General features: G+C 38.3%; 5 protein-coding genes across 11 annotated transcripts; 3 read left to right on the forward strand and 2 right to left on the reverse strand.

Annotated features, from left to right (window-relative positions):
* Positions 1–7,529: 7,529 nt before the first annotated feature.
* On the reverse strand, positions 7,530–8,778 carry LOC131665911 (superoxide dismutase [Mn], mitochondrial). Its single transcript, XM_058938158.1, has 3 exons — positions 8,607–8,778; positions 8,182–8,477; positions 7,530–8,100 (listed from the first exon to the last, which is right to left on the reverse strand). The coding sequence occupies exons 1-3, from the start codon at positions 8,642–8,644 to the stop codon at positions 7,772–7,774; spliced, it is 663 nt and encodes a 220-aa protein (XP_058794141.1). The 5' UTR covers positions 8,645–8,778; the 3' UTR covers positions 7,530–7,771.
* Positions 8,779–8,978: 200 nt separating this feature from the next.
* Positions 8,979–11,924, forward strand: LOC131665908 (uncharacterized). The gene is made up of 6 exons (XM_058938153.1): positions 8,979–9,221; positions 9,797–10,063; positions 10,131–10,400; positions 10,467–10,779; positions 10,843–11,187; positions 11,325–11,924. Exons 1-6 carry the CDS (start codon positions 9,120–9,122, stop codon positions 11,564–11,566), a joined length of 1,539 nt encoding a protein of 512 aa, XP_058794136.1. The 5' UTR covers positions 8,979–9,119; the 3' UTR covers positions 11,567–11,924.
* Positions 11,925–12,858: 934 nt separating this feature from the next.
* Positions 12,859–18,229, forward strand: LOC131665909 (pre-mRNA-splicing regulator WTAP). Of its 4 annotated transcripts, none has more exons than XM_058938157.1 (6): positions 12,859–13,127; positions 14,143–14,479; positions 15,692–15,816; positions 15,895–16,073; positions 16,154–16,308; positions 16,401–18,229. In XM_058938157.1, the coding sequence occupies exons 2-6, from the start codon at positions 14,251–14,253 to the stop codon at positions 17,114–17,116; spliced, it is 1,404 nt and encodes a 467-aa protein (XP_058794140.1). In that variant the 5' UTR covers positions 12,859–13,127; positions 14,143–14,250; the 3' UTR covers positions 17,117–18,229. The 4 variants fall into 4 exon arrangements, with proteins under 4 accessions (XP_058794140.1, XP_058794137.1, XP_058794138.1 ...); XM_058938154.1 differs by lacking the exon at positions 12,859–13,127 and adding an exon at positions 13,136–13,876; XM_058938155.1 differs by lacking the exon at positions 12,859–13,127 and adding an exon at positions 13,136–13,864.
* Positions 18,230–18,808: 579 nt separating this feature from the next.
* LOC131665914 (argininosuccinate lyase) lies at positions 18,809–22,792 on the forward strand. Its single transcript, XM_058938162.1, has 11 exons — positions 18,809–18,891; positions 19,447–19,560; positions 19,637–19,723; positions 19,799–19,882; positions 19,949–20,080; positions 20,152–20,252; positions 20,318–20,511; positions 20,587–20,786; positions 20,851–21,075; positions 21,146–21,252; positions 21,320–22,792. Exons 1-11 carry the CDS (start codon positions 18,883–18,885, stop codon positions 21,459–21,461), a joined length of 1,395 nt encoding a protein of 464 aa, XP_058794145.1. The 5' UTR covers positions 18,809–18,882; the 3' UTR covers positions 21,462–22,792.
* On the reverse strand, positions 21,754–27,419 carry LOC131665915 (cyclic AMP-responsive element-binding protein 1-like). Of its 4 annotated transcripts, XM_058938163.1 has the most exons (8): positions 27,197–27,419; positions 26,096–26,309; positions 25,577–25,726; positions 25,378–25,504; positions 24,664–24,753; positions 24,192–24,335; positions 23,950–24,019; positions 21,754–23,871 (listed from the first exon to the last, which is right to left on the reverse strand). In XM_058938163.1, exons 2-8 carry the CDS (start codon positions 26,288–26,290, stop codon positions 23,721–23,723), a joined length of 927 nt encoding a protein of 308 aa, XP_058794146.1. In that variant the 5' UTR covers positions 26,291–26,309; positions 27,197–27,419; the 3' UTR covers positions 21,754–23,720. The 4 variants fall into 4 exon arrangements, with proteins under 4 accessions (XP_058794146.1, XP_058794147.1, XP_058794148.1 ...); XM_058938164.1 differs by lacking the exon at positions 24,664–24,753 and having other exon boundaries at positions 21,758–23,871; positions 27,197–27,415; XM_058938165.1 differs by lacking the exon at positions 27,197–27,419 and having other exon boundaries at positions 21,759–23,871; positions 26,198–27,167.
* Positions 27,420–27,518: the final 99 nt, after the last annotated feature.

The raw sequence follows: 27,518 nt of genomic DNA on the forward strand, positions 1-27,518 counted from the left end.
CTAGCCTCTAAGGAGGAATTACATCGCGCTCGCAGTGGCGCCGGCAATGGCAGAATTTATAGCGGCTCAGTGATTTATATTTTTGAAGAGCAACACATTTTGCGACTGCCGCGAAAGAATTATTTGCCCCCTCTCTCTCTCTCTCTCTCTCTCTTTCTCCGACAGTGCGATATCGCTGCCTTCTTTAAATTTTCAGTTCAATCTGCGGGAGAAGGCGGAGGCAATTTTTAAATTCCATACCTCTATCGGCTTTTATCGGACTTTTGTGCTTACCGATTCGGGCGACCCCGTCGATATCGCTGAATTATCCCTTCGCATATGCGTACACTGAACGAATTATCATTATCGTTTCCGGGGAAGGCATTCGTTTAATTATGCGCCGACCGATAGTCGCGCAACACTCGACAACCATCGTCTCTGCAATTCCATTTATGAGAAAGCGAGTTTCGACGTAATAACCTTGCTGCATGCGGATTAAATTCGCGCAACTCGAAAGTGCTCGCGTCAATGAAACGAGCGAGTTTGAAATATTCGTGAGGCACTCACTTTTTTTTTTTTCATCTCGGTGAACGTGACCAAACCCGGTCCGCTACTAATTGCAAAGTGCCTCGTTGAAAGAAAAAACGCAAAGCTTTCTCTCTCTCTCTCTCTCTCTCTCTCTCTACCGGTGAAGGGAGAAACGTACGTATGTCCGACTTACTACCGAGTTGGAGAGAAAACGAAATTCACGCGTAGCTTCGCATTTCTGCTCGAACTGTCTTTATCGTGTCAACTCTGGCGCAACGATCGTCTTCGATTTGTCCAGGGACGCTAGCTTTAAAGGCATCTCAGCATCGCCAAGGCTCCGGTTCGTAACGTCGTTTGGGCCTAGACTCGCGCAGCACGCGAGGAAAGGGTCGTGCATAGGTGGCGCGCAACACGCGAACTGCACCTGCAGCCCGGTAATTGGATCTTAATTGCCGCGAGTCTTATGCTGCGGGTAAAATATTCGGTACGCTTGATAATTCGCAAGAGAGCTCGCGTCGACGAGGTCCTCGGCAGGGCCGTATTTTCTTGCGAAAGCCGGGGGAATACGATTGCGGGACACCACGTCGATTACGGCATTCGAATGAACAGCCACCAAATGGTGATTCGAGGTATACGAGACCAAACACTGAATATCGAGGAGCTTTCGTCGCTCAAAAGCAGAGCAGGCGATTATCGTGAAAATGATGGGCAAGTTGGGTGGACGCACAATGGAGCCCCAAGGAGCTCGCGTACTCGCGAAAAGCTATTCTCGAAGTCCGATCCTCGAGGCATCGAATAACGAGAATTGACGAGCGATCGGGCGGCAAGGGGGGAAAGAAGTGATACAGCAAGTCGCAAAGTAGACAGATACGGGTTTTCTCGCAGCAGCTCTGCTAGATCAATACGCTCCACAGTGTAAAGACCTTTGACCTCGATTATCGATTACTCACCTGCGTTATTACGTACACGCCAGACCACGCGAGAAACTCGGCGAAACGCGCGAGCTTGGCGCGAGGCTCCTTTCGAACGTCCACGGCGAGGAATCCATTATTTATCCGTCGGGAGGTATAAAAGTGAAGCCGAGTCGTGAATGTCGGTCGTCTTGTGCGAGTTAAGGCGCGGCAGGCTCTCTCGCGACGAAATTTAGTTTTTCGCCCACAGCGCCCGCGTCAAACGCGCAGCGGCACCGACGAGCGCCATAATACCTTTCCACTCGATTCGTCCTGCAACACGGCCGAAAACTTTTCTCATCACGATTAAGCCTCCTGGCGCGCCGGAGCCTCTGGCTGCGCCTCGCTTTTACAACTTGGCGTCGCCTAATTTGTCGGATCGAGCGACACACGCGCGCGCGCGCGCGCACACTGGCGTTCGCTCCGCTGGGATAATTTAATAAGCAGCGAGCGAACGAATATGTTTTCTTGGTGAAACGCGACTTTCTGGGCCAGGGCATTATATTGTAATCTAACCAGCCGAGCAAAGGAAGAAAAAACGGGTCTCTTTAGCGCACGTACGCGACGAGGGCTTATCTGGCGAAGAAAAAAATAAAGAACTTTCCTCGTGTAGATTATACCAACGTTACAGCTTACCTACTTAAGATACGGCGCTGCTATCTCCGCCAGCAACGCCTGCCCGTGCAATCGGTGCTCCCGATGAAAACGGATGCAGCGAAAGGGGGACCGCCGCCGGCATCGTTCAAGAGCTGGTCGAATGAAATCGATGAAAGAAGAAGGCAGGGAGGCAATTGGCACTCGAGGTAACCGCGGCACGAAAGAGCATTACTCGAAAACAGCCGTGGCGAGGAGCAGTAAATGACAATGGGAGTCGAAGGTCACGCTCCTGTTCGTGCCCCGGCGCCTGCGCTGCCGCGCAAAATGCGCCCAACCGGGTGTACACGCGCGAGCACGGGAGGTGACGGTGCCACCGCTATCCTGAAAAGACGCCCCGACGCTCTGTCATCCTCGCGGAAGAATTCAATTCGAGGAACCAATTTCTCACTTGCGGAAATGTTTTTTCATTTATACGTGGACAGGCATTCGCCACAGAGAGGAAAGCTTCTCAAAGGCGCAAAGATGACGTACGCGTACTTCGTATTATATTTCATCAATCACCTCTTAATCTTCACTCCTCGACTTTCAGAAACGCCTAACATCTCGTGCAAGCTGATCTCAATGCCGACGTTAATTTTGAAACGGTGCTTTATAAACTTCAAGATTAGAAGTGCACTTATCATTGTAATAACTTTGCTGCACATTGCACTTATTGAAATTATTCATAGTACGAGCGACCGATTATGAAGCGGTTGTTGCCTAATTTAATGGGGAAAGGGCAAGTTTTAGAAATGTAACGTAATGGGGTAACAGGAAGATCACGGTAAATTTGTTCTGCACTTGCAAACGCTTCAAATGAATGAAGTTAAGCTTTCTTTATGACTCACCGCGAAAAATCGCTAGTACAAAATACAGTCCATTGGAATTGTTGCCAAGCTCGATATCTCCTTCCTAGACTTTTGTTCTTGGGTACAGTCTGTAAAATATAATTATGAATTCAAATATATACTTCACTTAGGAGAATCAATTGTACGATACGAGAACAGTGCAATAATCACAGTCCGCAAGTTCCAACTATTAGAAAATAATGCGTTTTCTTGAGCGCTTCCGCGAGATCTCGTATTGTAAATCGACAGCTCGCTGAAAAAAGACGCGCGGCACAATCAGCAAGGCGAGACAATCGGCGAGCAGAGAACGCGCTGACAAGCAGACAAGCAAATAAAAAAAAAGGAAAAGCGACGACGGCAGTTCTGAGGTCGCGCTGGCTGCCGCCAAGTTTGCCAGAGGCGAGACTGGCCGGTCGCATTCTCCGGGGCCGTATCCCACGAGGCGCCGCGATAATTTATTACTCGTACACGAACCAGCAATTTCCACGGTGTCGCGAGCGTGTTAGTCCGAGCTTTGCGCCATATATGAGAAAGACAAGCTTGCGGAGCGACTCGTAAGGTTTGCCATTTTTTTTTTGTTTATTTGCGGACGTTCTTCCTTTTCGTCGGTGCCACTCTCATACGTCTTTGCCAGCGTCTATCGTTCAAAGGCCGAGTAGCCTTTCACAAGTTTACTTTTACTTGTCCAATTAGACGACGTCGAGTGCTCGAGTTATTGAAAGTAATTCTAACGAGTTACCGTTCAATTGCCAAGTGCTTTTAAATACGATTCGTAGCGACGCGTCAGAGTCAACTTACGGTTAGCTCTGTGATGAATTCAATGGAACAGCTTGAGTGAAAGTTGCATCGGAGAGAAATGTCGTATAGTAGCAGTCGGGTGTAAAGCGGAAAACTCGAAGAAGAAAAAACGCGCGGCGAAGGACGGGAGACGGGCTCGATTAGGCGAGAATGCTGCTTAGGACAGCGCAGCAAGGACGGCGACGGTCAAGGAGGGAGCGAGACGCGTAGCACGGGATCGGGGTCGCGGCGCCGTGAGTTCGGCGCGACAAAACGGTCGAAAGGCCTCAAGGTCGACCGGCGAGAAACGCAAACGCGTGCACACACACGCGCTCGCGGGGCCGCGTCGGAGGGAATGCCACCTCTCGTGTCTCCCGCGACGGATGTGCCAACTATCGATCTCTCCTACTCTTCGTTCCGATCTGCCTCTTATCAATAAGCAACGCGAGCTCCCCGACTGTCGGCTGTCCGACGCGCTCGTTTCCGCGTCCGTCGCCGCGAGACACGTCTGCATTTATCGGCGTGTGCGGCTCGTCGCCTTTCGAAGATTTATACGCAGGCCAACGCGTGGAGCAGCGCGACGCTTGGTCAGGCGCGGCCGAGTTGTTCGACCGACCGCGACTGCCAAACAATCTTTAGCGAGTAAATCCAGCGGAATATTTTATAGGTCGGGACAGGGCAGAGAAGCAAAATTGTAGAAAAAAAAAAACGGAAGTGAGACGGGTGATCGCCTTTCCAAGCACGAACTTGTCGGTAGCTTCTGCTCCCTCTGCACCGACAGTTTACGTGCGCCGCTGCACACGAGCGAGCTTTCGACTGCCCTGCGTGGCGCTTCCACGGCAAGCGGTGTAGCCTCGTCCTCGAGTGCTCGCTGCACACGTCGAATCATTAATGAGACTAAATGCATGGAACTCTCGCCGAAACAAAAGGCGACACTCGCGAGGGCGAAGCACCTCGCTACCCGATAATTGCGACGCTTTTGGTTCTGCTCCTTGTTTCCATGCTCTATTTGTTCGCGCGTCCCTTTGCGTCGTTATGCGCCCTGTGACTCGTAGAATGACGAAAATACGAGTCGACGCATCGTTCAATGGCCTCTACACAATGATTTCCGAGAAAGCAGTGGAGAGAGTTACGACGGGAAGCTTCTTCGGTGGCAAAATGCAGAGGTGGAAAGAAATAGACATTTTTCCATGATAAATTTATGATTTCATATTATATTAGAATTCATTGTTTCCTTTAACAGAGGCCACTCACTCACTCGGTTATCTGTAAATATAATTTCATCGAATGAAAGAAAAAAAACTTTTTATTTTTAACGACGCCTTGCAAAATAAATTGCCCATCTATCTTGCAAATATTTGTTTACTTTGAGAGATGTAACCCAACCAGTGATATTTTACAATAATCACAAAAATAAAAATGGAAACATAAATTTTACAATAACGTTATCGTCCGTAAAAGTTTTTCTTCCAATTCCCGTAAAAAAACGAATTCCAATAAATTTACTGTCAAAAAAAAGCATCTTTCATGCCATTTAGTTTGTGGTTCGAAAAATGCGTAATTCCACAATTTCATTTTAAAATCATCCAATTTTCAAGAGTTGTATAATTGGGAAAGATGCGTACTTCAATATCCCAATATCTATACACCTTGGGTATAACGGTTTCGGTGCATTCCAAGTTTATTGACGAAAAGGTATGGTAGTAAAAAGAAAGTTGGAATAGTACAAGACTTTTACGATGGACTGCGATGTAGCGATGCACGCGTATGTGCCCGCTCGCATGTTTACAATGTGAGTTGAAAAACTTTAAAAAGCAGTGTTGTGGTTAAAATTAACAAAGTAATTTCTATTTCAATGTGAGGAATGAAAGTTACTTCGTAAAAAGTTTGAAGCCTAGGTTATTAAAAACAATCCCAAAAGTTGCTTATTTTGTTTATTTTGTAAGCACATATTCATCACAACTCGAGTTATAATGAGTTCACTGCAAGAATAACATTAATGGTTATATTTATTTTTTTATGAATAACAATCAGTCGTAATCGTCGCTAATGAACCAGTCGATGCAACTATAAACAAAGTAGTATAAAAACAAATGGGACATAAATGTCAGTGTAACTGCATGAATAATCAATTTTTGAGTTTTGCGAACCTCAAATGTTCAAACGAACCGATTTTCATTATCGACTTGCGAATAAATTGGAAATGAAGAATTTCGTTCCAGAAGCTTGACTGAGACTTCGACGCTATTTCAATTGACGGATGTTTGCGGGATCAATAAAGTTAACGATTACCAAGCCATTGAAATATGTAATGCGACCTTGTGCATATTATCTACTTTGAATATTTACTACACTTCAGCATTAAAACGTTGATGCAATGGTTTTATTTTATATGAGATGAGTAGTTATATGAGAGACCGTTTTTAACATTTTAACATAAGAATGGTATGGTAAATAAAAGGTAATCGATACATAATTTTATTATGTATTGGTTTAAAGAAGCTCACTCAATCATTTCTAACACAAGCAACTGTAATACACAAATACTGAATTCTTTATTGCAAAACAGTGAATTTAAAAATAAATTGTATCGGAGAAAGTATTGTTGACAATTAAATATTCACTTTTAAAAAAGAACTTGACAAAGTGAAACCGTATTTTTTATCGTGTTTTTGAGACTTTTGATGATTTTGATGATTTTTTCAATACAGAATTTTAGACGTATATAACTGCACATTTATTTACCAATAAATAATACCGTCGGCTATATCTCATATCAAATCATGGGAATATTTAATGCGTACTGAATTTTTTAATTTTCAATTTCGCCAAATTGAACGTGAAAAAATACGAAAAAGATAAACTCGCGCAGTGCACGAGAATCATTAGTATATTAAAAGTTATAATAAAATATCAAAATCTTAATAAACATATCAAGATATGATTCAAACATTCCACTTTACTAACATTATGCAAGGTTCTTTTTCAAAATTTTATCATATATGGAAAAACGTATTCACGCATCATCACAATCTCATATAGTTGGAATGGAAAAAGTTTAGTATCAGCATGAGCCATGCCAAACGCTACGCGTACAGAACTTATTCGATTACATTATTTACATCCGAGTATATAAGGGAAATTTCGCTTTCGTAAATGGCAATATATCGGAAGAAGAAATTACTAATGAATTATTCTCAGCAGATTTTAATAGTAACAAATTTTCAAAAGAAAGTTCGTCATTTTTTTTACTTTCTTCTACTCAAAACTGATGAATTAATCAAACATCTGACACTTCAACGCGTCCCCTAGCAGAATACAAAACATTAAGATGCACTTGTGGCGTTATTGACGTAAACAAAGAAGAGAGTAAATGGACCACGCGAAATCATACGAGTTTCAAATAATATCAATAATGAAGATTGCGATAGTTTATCATTGTAATTATACTGAAAAACATTGTAATGACCTTTTCACTTACCAGATAACAGAGAAGCAATGATACAACAGCTGAGGTTTATCGGCCATACTAAAGATTCAAAGTCCATATTCCTCTGCTATAGTATTCCTTTACAAGTTTAGTTTGCCGCGAATTTTCAAATATCACGTGATTCAATATTTTGTTTGATTACACTTACAATATCATTAATTATATGATTACTGGAATTAAACAAGTTTGTTTTTACAATACATTTAGAAAATATTTAGTTTTGTCTTTTAGAGGTCTGTCTTAGATCTGTCTTGGGTCTTTGGGAGAATTGGTTTGCTTATCAAACTTTTGAGACAAAAAAAATAAAAAACGTCACTTTTAACGATAATCAGATTATATAATGGATACATATCAAAATATAAGTCAAAATATTATAGCAAATTTTTAATATGAATCTAATATGAAAGTTTACATGTACCAATGTAGTTTAACTACTATTTGAAATAATCACAGGTTTTATAAAACTTATAATAAAAGCAATAACTCTTGGAATCATAAAAGTGCAGCAATAAATTTTTGTATATAACGCTAATATGAAGTCATTAAATGTCCAAAAATTTTAATTAACAACCTCCTGCATTCTTAAATCGAGCACTAATATCATTCCAATTTGCAATATCAAAGATTGCTTTAACATAGTCTGGTCGAACATTTTTGTACTGTAGGTAATAAGCATGTTCCCATACGTCAATGCCAAACAGTGGTACCAATCCAGTAGTAGCTTGCAAAGGATCTTGATTAGCACAAGTTGTAATTTGTAGTCTTTTTTCTTTTTGATTGTAACCAAGCCATCCCCAACCAGAACCTTGGATGGCAACAGTAGATTCAGATAATCTCTTCTTCATTTCTTCCAAACTACCAAAATCTTTTTCCATTTGGCACAAAAGAGCACCTGAAAAATATTGCATGATATATTTATAATAAATACTTTGATTTGAATATATTATGAAAGGAAATCTTATATTTATGCTACCATCTGGTTTGCCTCCATTGGGAGACAAATTGCTCCAGAAAATTGAGTGATTAAGATGTCCTCCACCATTGAATTTAATAGCTGGAGCCAATGCAATTTGAGTATTAACATCTCCTTTAGCTACAGCCTCCTTTAGCTTTTCTTCAGCAATATTCAAATTATTAACGTAGGTAGCATGGTGCTTGGAATGATGAAGCTGCATAATTTCAGCACAAATGATTGGCTCAAGGGCCTTGTAATCATAGGGCAGATCTGGCAAGGTATGTTTAGCTCGAACCAGAGCCTCCTTACTTCGACTAAAATCAAGAAATATATTGTTATTAATTCATGAGAAGTAGGTTAGGAATTACATAATAATTGCGGTGATTATAGAGTTGTGTTCTTTCTTAGAAAACCCTGTATGAGTTAAATGAAAATTAACTTACAGGGCAGTGGTTACAAGTGCACGTCTAGCAGCAAACATTTTTTTCAGTTAGTTCACTACAAAGTTATTATCCAGTTTCACTGAACAGTACGTACAATATATTTTTTTAGAAAATTAATCGTTGCCGGGCAGACGATTAAATGAGATCGAGAGTACAGCAGTCACAGCACGAAACATACGTGAAATAAGAATCGGACGAAAGAGAATCGAACCGTATATAGAAAGGGAATAACCGTTCCAAAGCTACGATGACGACCAACTTTGCTCTGATTCGTTAATTCGAGCACGTTGAGCGAATTTAAAAGGAACAAACGCCCCCAACGTATGTTTGAAAAAAATGTAAACATCAACAAAGACGACTTGCTATTTCGAATCTCTACAGTATGTCGGCAGGGGATGTGCGTGTCTGAATATACTCGTACGTCGTGTGAAAAAGTTTCTATTACTGAAAGGAGAAAGAGAGATATCCATTGCGGGTCAAGTTGAAAAGATTTATTGGATTTTGTCAATTGCAATGGATAAGACAGGCTCGACATCGACACTGGCTCCAAAAACCAGTCGCAGAAACTTTTTCCAATGGGCCGTTAAATGGTTCTACGCTAATGTGCCTGAAGACGTGAGTAACTATAGATTGGTGAATTATTACAGTGATTGCGGTTCGATACCTTAGTTGAGTTAATTAATTTACTGTTTTGAAGAAATCATAACAGTACACATGCTGGTACAAAAATTATTGATGTGTTTTGTTGTCATTACAAAATTAATCACATTTCGTGAAACTTCAATTCAATTTTCCTAAAAGAAAAATAACATACCTACAAACATGTAATATAGAGCATTATAAATTGGAGTAAATCTATGGAATTGCGCATGAATAACTATTGAATGTAAAAACAACCACTTATATTTTTTATGGTTACGATTCAACTTCATTTATTGATTATTATATACTCAAGTAGTTTATATATATTGTTTCATATACGTTAGTGCAAATCATATTGTTGGAATTATAATTAAGAATTTGCAAGTATCGATAAAGAAAACGTATCATCGTGAAAAAGCTAAGATGCGATTTGACAAGGTCGCGTGTATTTTTTTTTTTTCAATTTGGATTGAAAATATTAATCTTTAATTTATTTTGAAAAACTATGACAAAAAAATAATAAAGATGAAATATTTGAAATTCAACAGACTACGAGAAAATTCGACATTCCAAGTATAATTTGCTTGTTACAAGCAGCCGGTTTCAAACTTCGAGAGTTTGACAAACGTAATCAAGTAATCGTCACGAACGATGAACTAAAAAGTAATAACATCCGAATAACAGTGGAATGTGGCACATCCAAAATGACTGCTGTTCTCGAGATGGACGATGTCAAGTGCGAATGCCGAGATAATAATGAAGCCAATGAAGGGTCATTGTGGAGTATTACAGGAACTGGACCCATGAGTAGCATGGTAAAGTACCTTTAATTAAATTACTTCAACAAAAATATAAGCTCGGTGTTTTTTATGAACTTCACAGGACAACATAAACAAATTTGAAGAAACGGGAAGCAGTCTTTTGCCGGATATGTCGAAGGAAACTACAACTGTAGTACGTGACGTTGTTCACAGGCTCATAAAGATCATCAACAACTGTGATGATGATCAATCTCTAGATTTGAACGCGAACTCACCCATTAAAGGGGTGAACACTACGATTACTAAAAACTCTGAGGTCAGAGAAGGGCTTATACGGAGTTACACCGATCTTTGTGATCAGAAACCTCGTACCTTGGTAAAACTGAATTCAGTAAGTATTTTCCTAGATGATTGTCAGTGATTGGATTGTAAATTGGTTGTGCATTTTTCTTCATAGAACCTTGCAAATGCAAAATGCATATCGTCTTCGAAAAGTATCAAAGGTTTCGGAGTCTTGGAGAAGCCAAAATTGAAGCGGCAAGGAACTTACGATTTGGAGGACGAGAGCATGGAAGAGCCACGACCATCACCACCAAAGCTCGCAAGTTCACCTGTTCTAAATCAACTGTGCACCTCACTTGGTCAAATATCCCTGCAAAGCGAAGAGGAGAATCTAGGTTTGGCCGACTATGTGGTGAAGGCCCATCAAATTCTCGACAAGGCCGTGAACGTAATCATCAAGAAGCTACCCAATCAGTCGATGTCTCAAGGTAATTACCTCACCCAAAAAACAGCATCATAATGAAAAGTTCGAATGTCTCGCTTTGTTTCAGATGACGGAAATTTCGTCAAACCAGCACCACCATCGGCAATGAACAGTAGTTTTTGTGCTAGTAGTCCTCGTGTTCGTGCCAGCAGTATGGTCAGTCGAACTGTTAGCAATGCCAGTTCTCGATCGTCTTCTTCGACTTCGAGTAGTTGTCGGATTACTCCCGTAGATACTACACTCAATAGATCGACAATGAGTCAGAAAAACACGGTAACGTCGAAACTTAGTACTTTGCCGGCAATGCGCGATCGGAGCAGTTCCATGAGTGCGACCCAACGCCCGGTACCAGGACTCAAGACTCTGACCACACAGCGCAGGAGCGCTAATTTTACCTCAACATTGACTGCAGGTCAGTACAACCTACTAATTACCGCACTTTATTAGTTTTTTGTCATGTTTCCTATTTATCGCTTTATTCTTTTGCGATAAAAGTTCACTGTAGTTTCGACAATTTCTTAATATGCGAAATTCTATTTTTTGATTTAGCACCTCGTCCAGCATCGGCCAATTCAAAAGTACCCTCGAGCAAGACAACACAAACTCGTAGTCTGGTTGTTGAACGTTCTGTATTGCTGACAAAACGACGATCACCGGATGTCAAGAGCCAAAGTTCATCTCCTGCGCTGTCATTGCAAACACGAGGCAATACATCTCTTATCAAAGCTCCAAGCACAATGGTTCGACCTAATGTTTCGGCTAAATTCGGTTATACCACCTCTAAAAAGTAATGTACACGTATGTGTGTTTTGACCGATCATGTTTTTGTAAAAATCAGTTAAAAAGATCGTTTAAACTATTTTATAACTTCAAGCTGAGTTTTATGTGTGATTTGAATGTTCATATCAAGTCAGCAACAGGTTACAAATAAATTTTTATATTTAACATCCTAACAAGAAGTGAATTACATGACGAGTTTTTCGATACCGCAATCATAATTCGTTTTAATCTACAGTCAGTTCACTCATCGAGAGGCATTGTTATTCTCGTTCGTTTTTTAAGTTATCTTTGTAAAAATATATTTTTACCTCGCATATATTTCAATGTTAACAAAAAGTCAATAAAATCTGTCAATTTGAAGTTGTTTCTATTTAAAATATAGCTCATATTGACGAAAAGAAACAAATATCTTAAATTAAATGTAAACTCTACCCAATGCACTTGGAGCCAATAACTAAAAATTAATATCTCATAATTTAAGGCGAAGAAAGCACGGCGCTAAAGAAATGACGTTCAAGATATTAAAAATGCAAGTACAAAATCGATTAATATATATCGATTATATGATTAAAATAACACAATAATATTTTGACATAGTATATCTTTGAAAAATAGACATTTCCAAAAGCGAGGTTTTAACCGAGATACTTATCCAGGAAATTGCAAGATTAGCTTATAGTAATAAACAGTAAGCTAATTAAGCTGTCCTTTTTCACTAATAGAAAGTTCTCAAAGTCATAATTACAAATATTAGGTTCAACGAAGCAGGTAAAAAGTTGTAGCTGTTTATTGACCTCAATGAAGTTCACTGTCATTCGATCTGTATTTTCATATACATTAATGCTTTAGCGTTCAAATTGAAATTTTTTCAGATAAGTCAACAAATGATTTGAATCGACAGACTAGGATTGCAGTAAAAAAGAAAAGGTTAAAATACGTTAACAATAAATATTTATTTATATGTTACTAGAACACATCGAACGGAGCGCATAGTGACTATATATAGTAATATAGTATCATCATACCTATATATATAAAATCTAATAAAAGTGTTGAGTGACTAATCGCTATTACCATGTTGAAGGTTGGAGAATTAGATTCTCATCGATTTTCACTTGCATATTCGCACTTAGCAATGGGCTACAATTACAGCAATAAATTAAGATTAAAATTTTAATTCAAGGCTACTCCAGTGTGGGCTACTCCGTACATGACGCAGGGAAACTGACGGTCAGTGACCACGTTCTCGGAAGGATCTCTATCCGATATGGAAAAGAGAGAATTGACTCTGTGTTATATCCAGTCATGGGCCGTGAGCAGATGGATAGGAGACTTATTGAGATACCGCTTCGAGCGTTCAGAGCAATGAGTGTGCGTGCTACGAACGCTAGTCCTGTGACGTCACCTAATGTTAAAATAGGCCGCACACCGTTGGTCTGAGCTCTGAATTCTGAGCGCTCGAAACGACATCTCAATAAGTCTTCAGCTCCACGGACCACGGCAACTCTGGCTGAACGAGGTGGAGGAGGAGCGTGCGTATAGCTAGCAAGCAGCGCCCGTTTGCAAGTATAGGTACATACATACTAGATATATGTGTAGAAGGTGGGCAAAGTGTATGTGCGATCAGTCGAGTAGTGTATTTGTGAGCGTGTGGTGGCTACCCATGTCAGCAGCTCGATCGAACGCGAGTCGCGTAAAGTCTCCGGTCGCCGTGGTCGTTGTCATATCGGACATGTTAGTGTAAAATGGCGCTTCTGTCGAAACAGCTCGTCGCCGAGATCGTTGACTGGTCTTCTGGACATTGCCAGCCAGTTGCAGCAGCAGTCCCCCTGACAACAAGCAGCCTCAAGGCGAAAGAGGCGAGTACCTACCACCAATCCAATACACACAGCTTGCCGGAAAAAGTAGCGCCGCCGCTATCGCTGCTGCCGCCGCGCGCGCTCTATTCTCCCTCCGCCAACCGAACTAGTGCGCCAGCAAGCAAATCTACGAGTCTGTCTCCGTATGTGCTCTCTGTATATGTGCACGCATAATCGTTGCCGACGCGCCAAAAATTCGCTACACTGCCTTCGCCCTCGGGCGGAGAGAGACCACCTACTCCAAAGTGAAACAGAGCGAAAGAAAGACAGAGAACCAGAGAGTGCGAGTGAGAAAGAGAAGAAAAGACAGATGTTCATAATGGAGAGACTCGCGGAGAGAAAGTGCAAGGTTCCTCAAGTCCCCTGCCGTTGCTGCTGTTGAATTCCTCTTGTTCCTCCCCCTTTTGTCACTCTCTGTCTACTCTCCGTCGAGGAAAGAAGCAACAGAAAGTTGAGTTTTGTGTGCGTGTCTCTATTTTTCTGTAACCGATATACCGCATGGGTGCGTGTATGAGAGTGAGGGAGATAACGCAGATTTTTTTGTCTTAAACTCAAATTTTCATTACCCTGACACCTCTTCTCCCATATCCCTTAGCACCATATTACAGGTTTATTAGATTATTTCGCTGGTCTCTAAACTATTATCAACAACCAGAAATACATTCATTTTTCCCAACTCTTTTCATCACGCTCTTCTAGATTTTAACTGGTCCATCTTCTGTTTTTAGGATCCTCAATGTGCTGCCTATTAGGAAAATAACAGTGCAAAGCAAGAAAAAATAACATAAAATTCCAAGGGGAATTCATTTACTGGGTAAAATCTGACAGCCATCAAAATGGCAGAAGAAAACAGCGAAATTAAGTCGACAGGACCATGCTCATCTCGCAGTCCTCACAGTATGAGCAGTGGTAAAGCTACTAGCCCTCGCTCTCCTAGACAAGCTCGAAGGGTTAAGCTTAGTGAACAGCAGTTAGAATCTTTAACCAAAGATGAACTGCTAGCTAAATGGAAGGAGCAGGACTTGTATGTGGAAAGTCTAGAAACGCAGACAACAACAATGGAAGGTACTAAGACCTCTCTTGACAGTGAGAAATACTCATTACAGTTATCTTTTAAAAACTGCCAAGCTTTATCTCTACTTGGCAACCATTTCTTTCTCACAAGAGAAACATTCAGTTTGTGTACAGATGAAAATGTTTATTCCATTTTTAGTGATATTTTATTTTCAAATTCACAACGTACACTTCTTAGTGTTGTTTATCCTTTTTACAATCAAGTTCAACATTTTCATAGATCTCCAAACTTGGCTTTGAATATTATGTGATTTTATTAGGAAGGTGATGTGCTGTGTAGTAACTACGTGAGTAGTCATTAAAAAGTGATTATAAAAATTTTATTTGGTGTGGAATGTTTGTGATTTATAGTGCCACAACCAATTTCAAAAGTATTTAGTGATATCACAGTTACCAACGTTAGATCAGTGCTGTATTGTGAAAATTGAATTGTTTTTGCATTACAAGTGCAAACTGGAACGTGTGTTATATAGAAGATGCATTTGGGTCCATATTTTAATTCTTCATCTACAAAACAGTACTACTCATTCATCTCAAACATATTGCCACTTATCACTTCTGCACAATATTAGATCACTATTCTTTTTAATTTTGTTAACTATTAATTGATCATATTATTTTATTTTGCAAAAGATCTTAAAAATACTAAAATCATATACATTTTAATGAAAAGTATTAGAATTCTAAAAGTGAAATGATGTAAAGGCAATAATGCTGTGGAGGAGTAAGAACCAATTCTGCTACAATCGTCAATGATAGAAATACACAGCACCTCACCGTGATGTAACCAGTGCTGAAATATCACCGATACATGTAATCAAAGTATGCGTCAATCGAATGTGTTACTACAAAACCATTTTCAAGTTACAACTAGTTCTATTCTTAAATTTGCACTGCGATACAATTTACAATTATCTGTTTGATGCTTTTACTCACATTTTATTAGATTTTATGTTAACCAATGAACATATCAAATATCAGTACATATAGGACATTAGCTATGTTACTTTTACGTTTTAGAAAAGTGAATCTGAAACTGGTTTGATAGGCTATAAAATAATATTCTTAGCCATAGTTTATTAAAAGTATCATTTTACTACGTCTAAAAATAGATTAACTGTCCTAATTTTAATAAATAGTAACCGATGAATGAAATACTATTAATATGTCAAAGTTTTATGGATATGAACATTTTTATTATAGGCAACATTGCATCCCTGAGGGAGTCAACAGAAAAGTACAGACAACAGTATGGAGAAGCATCACATAGAGAAAAAATTTTAGTAAGAAGGCTAGCTTCAAAAGAACAAGAGATTCAAGAATATGTAGTGAGTACATTGTGAATTATATTACTAACATCATTTTTATAAAAAAATACAAATGCCATAATTGTTTGTTATAAATAGAATCAAATGTCCGAAATGAAAGCTTCTCAAGTCCCATCCTCCGGTGCACTAAGATCTACTTTACTTGATCCAGCTGTAAATATTCTCATACAAAGATTAAGACAAGAATTGGTCACAACAAAAGCAAAATTAGAAGATACCCAAAATGAATTGAGTGCTTGGAAGTTTACTCCAGATAGGTATAATATTTATTTTATTCATGTTATTTTTTGTGGTTTTTACAAATGATCTTTATGCATTGTTTTTTTTTCCATTTTAGCAATACTGGTAAAAGATTAATGGCCAAATGTAGATTATTATACCAAGAAAATGAAGATTTAGGTCGAATGATCTCTAGTGGCCGGACAGCTAAACTAGAAGGAGAACTTGCATTACAAAAAAGTTTTAGTGAAGAAGTTAAGAAATCACAATCTGGTAAGTGATCCATAATTTAGCATAGATAAATTTCTTATGAGATATGCTCATTCATCACGTATATTAACATTTGTATTTGTATATATTTTTAGAACTAGATGAGTTTTTACAAGATCTTGACGAAGATGTTGAAGGTATGCAAAGTACGATATTATTTTTGCAACAAGAATTGCGAAAAGCGCGAGAATCTGTAACTCTATTGCAACAAGAAAATGCATCACTCAAAACTACTACTGAAAATAATTTAACAAATGGTTTATCACCTCATACTCCGCCAATTAAAAAGGAAGAACCAGAAGAACATGTAACTGTAGATGTTAAGCCTTCGAAAATTGAAGAGAGTGATAAGTTTAAAGGTGCTCGGACTCCTCCTTTACCTTTACCAGCGGAATCCGCATCGAGTGAATGTGCAAGTGTTGACAAACCCGAACGGACAGAGTCTAAAATACAGCCATCAGAACAACAAAATGACGAAAGCTCTAGCGATTCAGCAGCTTTAATTATTAAGGTAGAAAATGAATTATTGAGTGAACGTGAAGAAGATGAAGAATCAAGGACTAATAAACGGACGTTAAGGACTAAAACTAATAACAAAAGTAGTGGCAAGACAAACGGGGAAGAAGTGATAACAAGGACAACAAGGGGAAGGGATAGGACAAAAAGGGACAAAAGTGCACCAAATAGTGACGACGAAAAGGTTTATAAGAAAAAGTCACGACGAGGAAGTCTTCTATCTCATGAATACAACGAAGAAGAGAGCTCTTTGGTTGTAACTAATGGGGAAATGTTACAGAGTGATCCAGAGTGATTTTGGTAATTTAATTTTAGTAAATCAATAGCATATATCAAAGCTAATGATAAAACTTGGTCGGTTAGATTACAACATCAAATGTAGAGAAAACTATTCAGACAGTAAATTGTATAATAATTACAAATTTCAGCGTATTGATTTTAATTTATAACACATGAATTTTACCTGACAAACTTGTATAAAACTTTAAACACTCATTTGTGAATTTTGTTTCACTTGAATACTGTCATAGTTTTTCTGTTCAATAAAATTATATCGAACTTGGCCGACACGGAACGTCCGTTTAAGGATTGTTTTCTGGCACTAATTAATAAATTTACTTCTATACTCTGTAAAAATATAAATATTATTAAAATAATATTATTAAATGTAAGTGTATGAAATGGTATTTGTACATGCTTCATGAAATGAATTTGACTTGAGTTGTATTAAAAAAATTGTATAATATTAAATCGAATTTCAATACTATAGTCATACGAACCTCGTGTAATAAAAAACTATTTTATTTTTAAATTAGTAATACATATGACATGTTATCAAAGATTATAATTACATTACAGATATGACATGAAAAAATAATTTCTTTATTGTATAACTAATTTTTTCGCATTAAAAATGAAGTATAAACTTGTACGTTGTTATTTTATATTGATCTATGTACTAACATACTTTTTTTATTATATTCTTTACTCAACAGTGTCGTCATTCATTTTTAAGTAATCAGTTTTTGTCATACTATAATTTCACTTCCAAGTGCTCACTCACGTACCTACTACAAATTCATCAATTTGAGTCTCCCGTAGAATAAAATAAAAATGAAGTATAGTAATGGAAGTGCTTTACTTTCGTTATGCATCAGCGCGATGATTTCTTCCACTTGTATTTTGTAAATGAATGAAAGCAATATGTATTTATTGCGAACTTTATAAAATCAGAAACAAAGTATGTAACATTTATAATTATTATTGTTTTGAAATTACGAAAATAGATTCACTGACATATTATATGTAGTCGAAATAGTCATATTTATAAAAAAATTTTGTTAGAAGTATATTTTTTACTTCAAAATATAAAAAAAAATGTATGATACTTGTTGAAAAAATGTGCTTACAGAGAAAATTGTCAGTGCATTTTCAATTATTTAAAACTCTGATCCTAATCCCAATTTGTTCTTTACTGAATGAAACGAACTTAAGGAATTGTATAGGAATTAGTTTTATACCAGATTGGTTTTCAAATAACGTGATTTATATTATTAAAAAACTTGAATTGATTGTTAAATTTGCCAATATAACAAAGACGTGATGAGACTATGATTCCTTTTAAATAACTAAAAATTGCAATCAATTTTTAGTAAATCCAAATAGAAGAGACAATTTAATGTTTGGATTTCATATTTATCAAAAAATATTTCAGTTTAAGAAAAAATAATAAAGTGCATCAGAAATATCGTTTGATTGAAATATTTCCGAAATATATAAGTCAAAAATGGCTCATAAGAAATCAGTCGGTGATAGGTATTTTCTGAACTTGTTTTGGAACATCAATCAAAGTTTTTTTTATCTAACAGTTTTCACTATTTATGTAAAGCTTTCTTGAACAGAAAGAGAGAGGGAAAGTGAAATTATCAGATAAGACCACTCAATAGAAGGAAAAAGATAAGCATATCAAGTCCGTAGTGTTATTTCATGACATTCAACCTCACATTTTCGTCAAGACTTCTTATTCAAGTCTGCTACACGTAGTGTAACAATCATTCCAATATGACAGAGGTAATCATTATTTGCTTATTTGTGTATATGCAGCAGTCAAAATTTAATCTACTTTTTAAAATTGAAATAATTTTAAACTCTGTTCTGCAATACAGTCAATAAATTTTATTGAACTTCATTTTTTTACTATAATTCGTGCTACGAGATTTTAAGAATCATTTATTTTCTTAGTTTAAATCAGCTTACTCACTGAACGTTTTTTTGGAATATTCTGATTTTACTTAATTCTGAATATTAATAACTTCATTATAACCGAGTAATGATTATAATCTTATAATTATAAGTAATGAGATAATGAACCTAGATATTGTTGATCAAGCAAAAAGAGTGAAAAAATAAAAACGTAAAACCCGACCTTTAAAATTAAATCATACAGTATATTACGTACTACATTTATACAATTTTTTATGAATTTCATTGAAATTTCATTTACAATAATATGTATGTGATTCGTTTGGTATCGTTTGCTACTTGTTTCAATGACCATTTGCTTTGGAATAACTGTATTTCTAACAACCAACAAAACGGGAACGGGGTCAATCGTGTACTGAACAGCGCAAAGGTGAAAAATTGTGGGGTGGCCGATTTCAACAAGGTACTGACCCAATATTAAACAAAATTAACTCATCCATCCGACTGGACAAACGTATGTACGAAGAAGACATTCAGGTATAAACTTCTAATCGCATTATCAACTGGAAGTTTCGCTTTCATTCCGAGCCTTCGATTGGCATGTGGTTGACAGGCCAGCATCGCTTATACGGCAGCTTTGCACAAAGCAAAGCTACTGACCGAAGATGAGCAGGTGCTCATCAATAGAGGCCTTCGACACGTAAATAAAAATGCATCGACACTCCTGCTGCGAGCGCATCTTCTCTTTCTAATCAAATCTTATCCCATTCCATAGATTCTCAGAGAATGGCAGAACGAGCAATTCGTGTTGCGAGCAGACGACGAAGACATTCATACCGCTGTAGAAAGACGGCTAACGGTAAGTGAAATTGGTGGCGAGTTTCAGCCATAGACAATAAAAGGCGCGTTTGACACACCGATGAAGGAGCTGATCGGTGACAGCGCTCGCAAGCTTCACACCGGCAGGAGCCGCAACGACCAGGCTGTCACGGATACAAAGCTCTGGCTTCGGAAATCCATCGACGTCTTAATAGCCGTATTGGTCGACATCATCCAGGTACGCGCGACGTTCGATTGATGTAGCGCGCAACTACCAGAACTATCGTAACCACGTTGGTCGTTTCGAAGCTGCTGCAGTCGCAAGCAGTGAAGAACATGAGCGTCATAATGCCGGGATACACGCATCTGCAGCGCGCTCAACCGATCCGCTGGAGTCACTGGATTCTGAGGCAAGAATCGTTCGGCAGAGCTCCGACAGGCGATCGATGATGCACGTGCATGCTTTGATCCGCAGCTATGCCTGGAGCCTGAAGAACGATACGAGCAAGCTGATCCAGATGCGCAAAATGCTGAACATCATGCCGCTGGGCAGCGGAGCCGTAGCGGGCAACCCGTTCAACGTCGACCGGGCTTTGCTCGCCACCTCGCTCGGCTTCGACGGCCTTACCGAGAACAGCATGCAGGCCGTCGGCGATCGCGATTTCGTCGGTGGGTTGCGCGACTGACGATCGCGGCCGCGAGCCGCGCTCGACTTTCAGCCGTATATCGCTAGGTGGCTTGCAGCCGACTTTCTGTACTGGGCCACGCTGCTTTCCATGCACCTCAGCCGGCTGGCCGAGGACGTGATCATCTACAGCAGCCAGGAGTTCGCCTTTGTCAAGCTGTCCGACGGCTTCTCCACCGGCAGCAGCCTCATGCCGCACAAGAGAAACCCGGACAGCATGGAGCTGGTTCGCGGCAAGTCTGGCACGCTGCTCGGCAAGGCACGTATTGCGTAGCTTGCAAGCTCGCGTTCCCTCGCTCTCACTCACGCGCTTGTTGCTCCAGTGCGTCGGATTCTTGACGACCCTCAAAGCGACACCGTCCACTTACAACAAGGACCTCCAAGAAGACAAACAGGCACTGTTCGAGTCTTTCGATACGATTTACGAGCTGCTGCAACTGGTGCACGGCAGCATCGCAACGTTCAGCGTCAATCCGGACAAGTGCCGAGCAGCCTTGACTCTCGATATGCTCTCTACCGATCTCGCATACTATCTTGTGAAGAAAGGAGTGAGTCCCAATATATACCTTTCATTTCTCCAGTGAATAGTTCCTCTTTCTCTCCAATTGCTTCATTTAGGTTCCATTCCGAAATGCTCATCACATCGTCGGCCAAATCGTCAGCGCTTCCGAGACGGAGAAGATTCCTATAGAAAAGATTCCACTTTCACAACTGCAAACTTTCTCGTGAGTCCACTCTCCATTGGTACCAAAGCGCCTTCGACACTGCCACATTGAAACCTTTTTCTTGCAGCCCTTTCTTTGACGAAAATGTCGCAGAAATCTGGAACTTTGAGAACAGTGTTGAGCAGTACGAAACTTACGGAGGTACGAGTTTTGCAGCAGTTCAGCAACAAATTGATACACTCAGTGTTTGGTTGTCTCAAATATTGTAGAAAGTAATGTTTATTGTTTGTTATTACGAGCATTCGAGCTGGAAAATAATTGAGAAAAAGTGAACAGGTGTTCATTGAATGTTGTTTTCAAGAATAATAAATTTATTAAAATTGTACTTTGAAATTCTTTTGTTTAATTGTCTGACAAATTGTGGTATTACAAACAAATACCTAATTAATTTTTATATATTTACAAAATATCAAATAGAAATTAGTTGTATCTACATTTAGCTTATAAATACAAATTTTTCATTAGAATTGGACAAAAAAACAAAATAAATTTAATCATACCGTTTGATCAATGATTTGCGAATTTTATTCTATAATTTCATATACATCTTTTATTTTTTTTCCTTCATACAAAATTATTTCCACAGATATATTTTTCTCTTTTCATTTATATCAACTATTGCATTTTTTCATGGTTTGGTCGATATATATTCATATATATATAATCTGTTGCTCAGGAAACGAATAAGATGTAATGTTAATAAATTTAGAAGCTATATTTTTTAAGAAGGCCAATGATATGTAAAAATACATATATCATATTCTATATACAGTATTCTAGAGTATAAGCGCAATAACCAAGATATACACATACTATACATATAGTTACAAGTGAGATTTAATCTTCATAAAGATCTCTTTTTTCCAAAAAAAAATAGGATAAAAATGTATCAGTTAGTTGCAATTCATGTTTCAAAAATAACGTCTTAAATAAACTTGTCTTTTTTATCATACTTTTTATCCGTTTTAATGCATAAATGAGTGTTTTATTCTTCAACAATAGTTTTGCTAGTAGGTATATACATACCTGTTGTCACATTGAGTCTGAGTTTTCCATTAAAAAATGTTATACATTGGGACACATTTTTTTACATTAGTTATAATGATAACATGTTCGACACAAATGCGCCCAACGCACAATGAAGGAACTATAATTTAAGGTAAAATAAAAAGTAAAATTTGAACAAATATACGTAACCTACACCAACTTTTTTTGTTTACACAATGATAAATTTTTTGTGAAATATTAGCTTAACGAGAACATACAAACATCTTTATGCTTATTTACTCCAAAAAATCTCTTTACAGATCGTTTTAATCTATCGTAAAACGTTTAGCTTTAAATTATTTAAAAATATCTTTCCATACATTATTATTTAATTGATATATGCTAGTAAATTCTTATATTCTCTATTTATATGCATATGCACACAAAGGTACATACACTATAATCTGCAAGGCACTCCAAATTTATATTACATCTGTATTTTACAAATGTGTCTCATTCGGTTCAGAGCATTTTAATGATTTTCAACCGAGTAGTGCAACACAATAATTATAAGTGTGACAAAGTTGTATGGATGCTCTAAGCAATATTCAACATAGACTGTTGATAATAAAATACAATTCATTACTGAGATATTATCTTCTCAATCATAACACGATAGTAGTACATTTTAGTTTAGTACATTATATACCTTTGTTTCATTTGTACAATATTCTCGGTTACTATTAGCTATTGGTAGTATTTTACTCAATAGTTTTTAAAACCAAAACTTCCATTACAAATGCATGGACGTTTTTTTTTATATTTATGCAGTGAAGAAGTGAAAAAAAAGTCATAACAAATCTCTTCAAACCACTGTTCGACCTTGAACATCGTCAAAAAATAGTAAATTCTTTGATGTTGTCTCATTTTATAAATAAAAAAAGAAAACAAAGTTAACTATTAGGTGATAATAAAAGTTCTTCGAGTTAAAAAACAAAGAAAAAGTATTCTAATCCTTTTTTTATCCAAAAAATAAACATCGAGTTTTGTTTTTATAATAAAAAAATAATGGGAAATGTGTACATATGGCAAAATAATGAATTTCCGCGATTCATTTTTCAAAAACACTGCTCTACTTACTAAAGACAAGTATTTTACGTCTTATTCATAACAATTCATTTCGTGAATGGTTCGTAATAATATATATAAAAAAACAAACAAAATAAGATGTTCTTTAATCGCGTATGACTGTTTTCTGCATTGTGTGTAAACTTTGGCTTCTCGCTTTAGTAATAGCAAGTTTCACAAGCCTTTGTAGTTGTACATAAATACAATATGTTACAAGAAACACTTATCTAGAAGTGCATGTACATTTTTCTTAGCACAACATCAATGATAATGGACATTGTCAGCATGTGTGCAGATTCATTGTTAAACGACGGTTTCATGAAGATACGGTACCACAGAAGCAAGTACCAACCTCAATCGGTTTTTTGTTGATGTTGGTATAATTCCTTCAAGGTTTTCAATTCATCGATTAAAGTCTGGTTTCTATTTTCCAACACTGCAACTCTATTTTCTAAACACTTTATGTACTCTTTCTTTTTTCTTCTACACTCGCGCGCTGCCTCTCTGAAAAATTAATAATAAAATCAATACACTATTTCTACTATCACTTAAAGGCATTCAAATAGAAATTCTGCAAAATACCTATTTTTGAGAAGCCTCATTTCCCTCTTCCTAGCCGCATCTTCAACAACAACCCCGTGACCAGCACTTGCTAAAATATCATACTTTTTTATTGATTCACATATATTATAAACAAGGATTAGCATGAATTCACAAAGAATCATTAAACTTTATGTGGTGAGGATACAATGAAATGTAAGGTCTATTTTCAAAAGAATTCTACAGCTTATTGTTCTATATGTGAAAACTCAAGTTATACAAACCTGGCACGAAGAATTGAGCATCTTGCCCCTGTGCATATTGTACTATAGTGCCCCCGGCTGTTCCTGAGTTACTCATGCTTAATGAATGTAGACCCGGTACACCTTCTCCTTGAGTTGCTATTTGTATAGTTCCTGCAGGTATGACTATCATAAAACAAAAGATTATTTATTTACTTCTAACTTTCAAGCCTAATGTAGTAAAAGAACTGTAATTTCAATTATATGTACAAAACTGGAATAAAGAAAAGATGTAGACTATTACAAATATTGAACAATATTCAAGCCCATAAGCGACAGTGCCACACCAAGTTTTGAAATTAATTAATATTCTTTCTCAATGTCATTGGACAGACCAGACATGTGAACATTGCAAGGAATAACCAATGTATACACAATCAATTGAACACAGGAATGGAAAATTACGGGTAACTAGGAAAGCTGATATTTTTCATAGCAAGTAAATTTAACCAACCTGTTTGGTAATGGAGTGAATGGGAAGACACTTCACTGTCCACATTAGAGTCACATTCAGAAGAAGATTCTAAATGGGGCAAACGAGTCTCTGTAACACCGAATGAATGGAAGCCCCTTTTTTTATTCAGTTTGAGAAAAACTTACTTTGAACTTTGTTAAAGTAATAAATCTGATAATATTGCAAAAAAAATTAATACTTTAGATTCAGAAACAAATACGTGAATCATAAAATATAAAATATAAGTAACATTTTAACTTAGAATAATAATGTACATATATCTAATCAATTTTCACTGAACACTTTATTAAAAATTTTTTTTGTGCAGTCAGATCATACACAAATAAAACAATAATACATAGTGAGTGCAAAACAACACATTAGGATTGGGAATGTAATGGTTGATTCCAAGTACCAGTGAGTTAATCCAGAGCTCAAAAATATTATCACGTTAAGAAAAAGCTTGGTATGGCATTTTCGTCCTTAGCAATAAATCCATTATCATTTTTCCTATCACCAAAAATCCAATGATTTTTTATCGGTAGTATGAACTGACATGCACCGATAGTTTAGAATTAAAAATTAAAATGGAAAAATTGCTTAAGGCTTTAATTTTCTAATGTATATTATAATTTTACACAAATTGAAAAATTATATAATCGGCAAAAAATAATAAGATACTCAAGCTAATTGTAATGATAGAAAAATTCTTACCAGCAATTTCACCACCACCTAAATCGTTTAGTATTTTCCTATAGGAAGGTCGTCTTGATAACATATCTCTCCTTTTCTTGGGGGATTCGTCATCAGAATAACTGTCATCACTGGCCGTTTCAACAACCTGTAATAATTGTTTTTACAACAATAATGAGTTGTAAGAAATTTTGATAAAACAAATATACTGATTCAATACTTGTAGTGTTTGTAGACTTCCTTGAGCTGTTTGAATGACTGAATTAGGTTTACTGACAAGAATGACATTTCCTTTGGACAAGGCAACAGGTTGAATATTTGTGGCTGTTTGAATAACTGACTGTTGATTAGGTTGTATGACTGATTGTACCTGATAAATAGTAAAAACAGAAATTAGAAAAACAGAATTTGATTTATACAACAAACTAAGCTAACATTAAAGTGAGCAGTATACAACATTAATGTGCACTATATAAAATTGTCGCTCTTGGTACCTTGAGCAAAAAGGACAAAAGATTGCGAAACTATTGTTATCGACTCGAAGAGAAATAATACCAGCATTATGCGAACATATTGAGGATGGTATGGATGGTGACAGGACATGCTTGACTTGAGGGCAATGCTTTGATGAAAACGAATATATTGCGAAATAAAATTTGGTACAATTGCAAGAAGGTAAGAAAATACAAAAAACAGGCAGGGGCGGAAGTACGATACACAGGAGTTGTATCCTGTATACCTGGGCATTAGCGGGAGAGGGCAGCGCAAGTTGCACAATGCTGGTGGAGGCGGTCAGTTGATTGAGCTGCTGATGGTTAGTAGTATTGTAAGAGGACTGTACCGATGTTACAATCGTCGGTGCGGTTTCGCCGCTTTGAGATCCCTGCGCCAGTGGGTCCACAGCTGATCCGTTTTCTTCGACCATGCTTTCCATAACCCGGGGACCGCGTGCCCTGTAAATCGCGCCATCGTCAATGCTCAAGTTCTTTCGTTACGGCAGCTCCAGTAACAAGAAAAAACTCGGTAGCGCAGGCATGGACGGGAACGAGAGAGCGCGAAAAAGAGAGCGGCTTTTACATAAGCGAACGCGCGAGTATGAGGCGCGATAGCCAGCAACAGAGAACGAAGGTGTCTAAAAATAGCGAGTTGCCACTGTGGTGCTGGACGTTGGTGGTGCCCGGTAAACAATGTGTGGCGATGCTTGGTTCGATTGGTACAAGTTCGGAGTTTCCGAAGCGGTGGTCATACACTACACGATGTAAAAGCTGTCATCTCCGGCAGGGGCAGCGCCCAGGAATACAAAGGAAGAGCACGACGAAAGCCGTCCTCGAGGTTGGACTCGTGCGGGTGGGCGGACGCCCGCGCTTTTCCTCCGTCCGTCAATCCGTCCGTTCGTCCGTCCGGGTACTTCGTGGCGACTTAGCTATTATTTTGGCGAGTGTCACGCTCGTTTCTCTCCGGCGGCATTGCGCGAGCCGAAGAGAGAGAGAAAAAGAGAGAGAGAGAGAGAAAGAGAGAAAAAGAGAGAGAGAAGGAGAGAGAGAGAGATAGAGAGAGAGAGAGAGAGAAAGAGAGAGAGAGAGAGAAAGAGAGAGAGAGAGAAAAAGAGACAGATAGACAGAGATAGACAGAGAGAGACAGAGAGAGATACGTCGTCGGCTACTACTCGGAGCAACAGCAGCAAAGAGAACTGGCGAGAAAGAAGTGCAGAAGAGAGTAGCACAGTGAAGGTCTACTCCCTAGGTGTCGAGCCAGCAGCGACTAATAGCTGCGGGGCTAATAGCTGCTGGCAGAGCGCGGTCCATGCCCGACTGTTATTATTCTCCAGCTGGGTACTTACCAGTTACGTATTTCTCGTCACCGAGTTTGCTGCAATCGGAGTGGGCAAACGGGCAGGTACGTAGCAGCCACGTCAAAACTCCAGTGGCTTCGTCACTGGTGGAGCCCACGACCTCCGAGTTGCGCGTCACCAACAAAATGGCCGCCGACCCCCACCCGAGCAGCAACTCCCCCTTCCGTCCACAGCCTTCTTTCGCGCTTTCGCCTGTCCGCACGCGCACGCACACGTGCGCCCCAATAGCATCTAACTACTTTCTGTTCACCCTCGGCGCGTGTAGCCCTCCCTTCGCAACACACACGTACGCACCCACGGTTGGAGTAAT

Source organism: Phymastichus coffea, unplaced genomic scaffold (genome assembly GCF_024137745.1).
Source record: "Phymastichus coffea isolate CEN01 unplaced genomic scaffold, Cenicafe_Pcof_1.1 PCOF00055, whole genome shotgun sequence".
In the NCBI taxonomy this organism is placed as follows: domain Eukaryota; kingdom Metazoa; phylum Arthropoda; class Insecta; order Hymenoptera; family Eulophidae; genus Phymastichus; species Phymastichus coffea.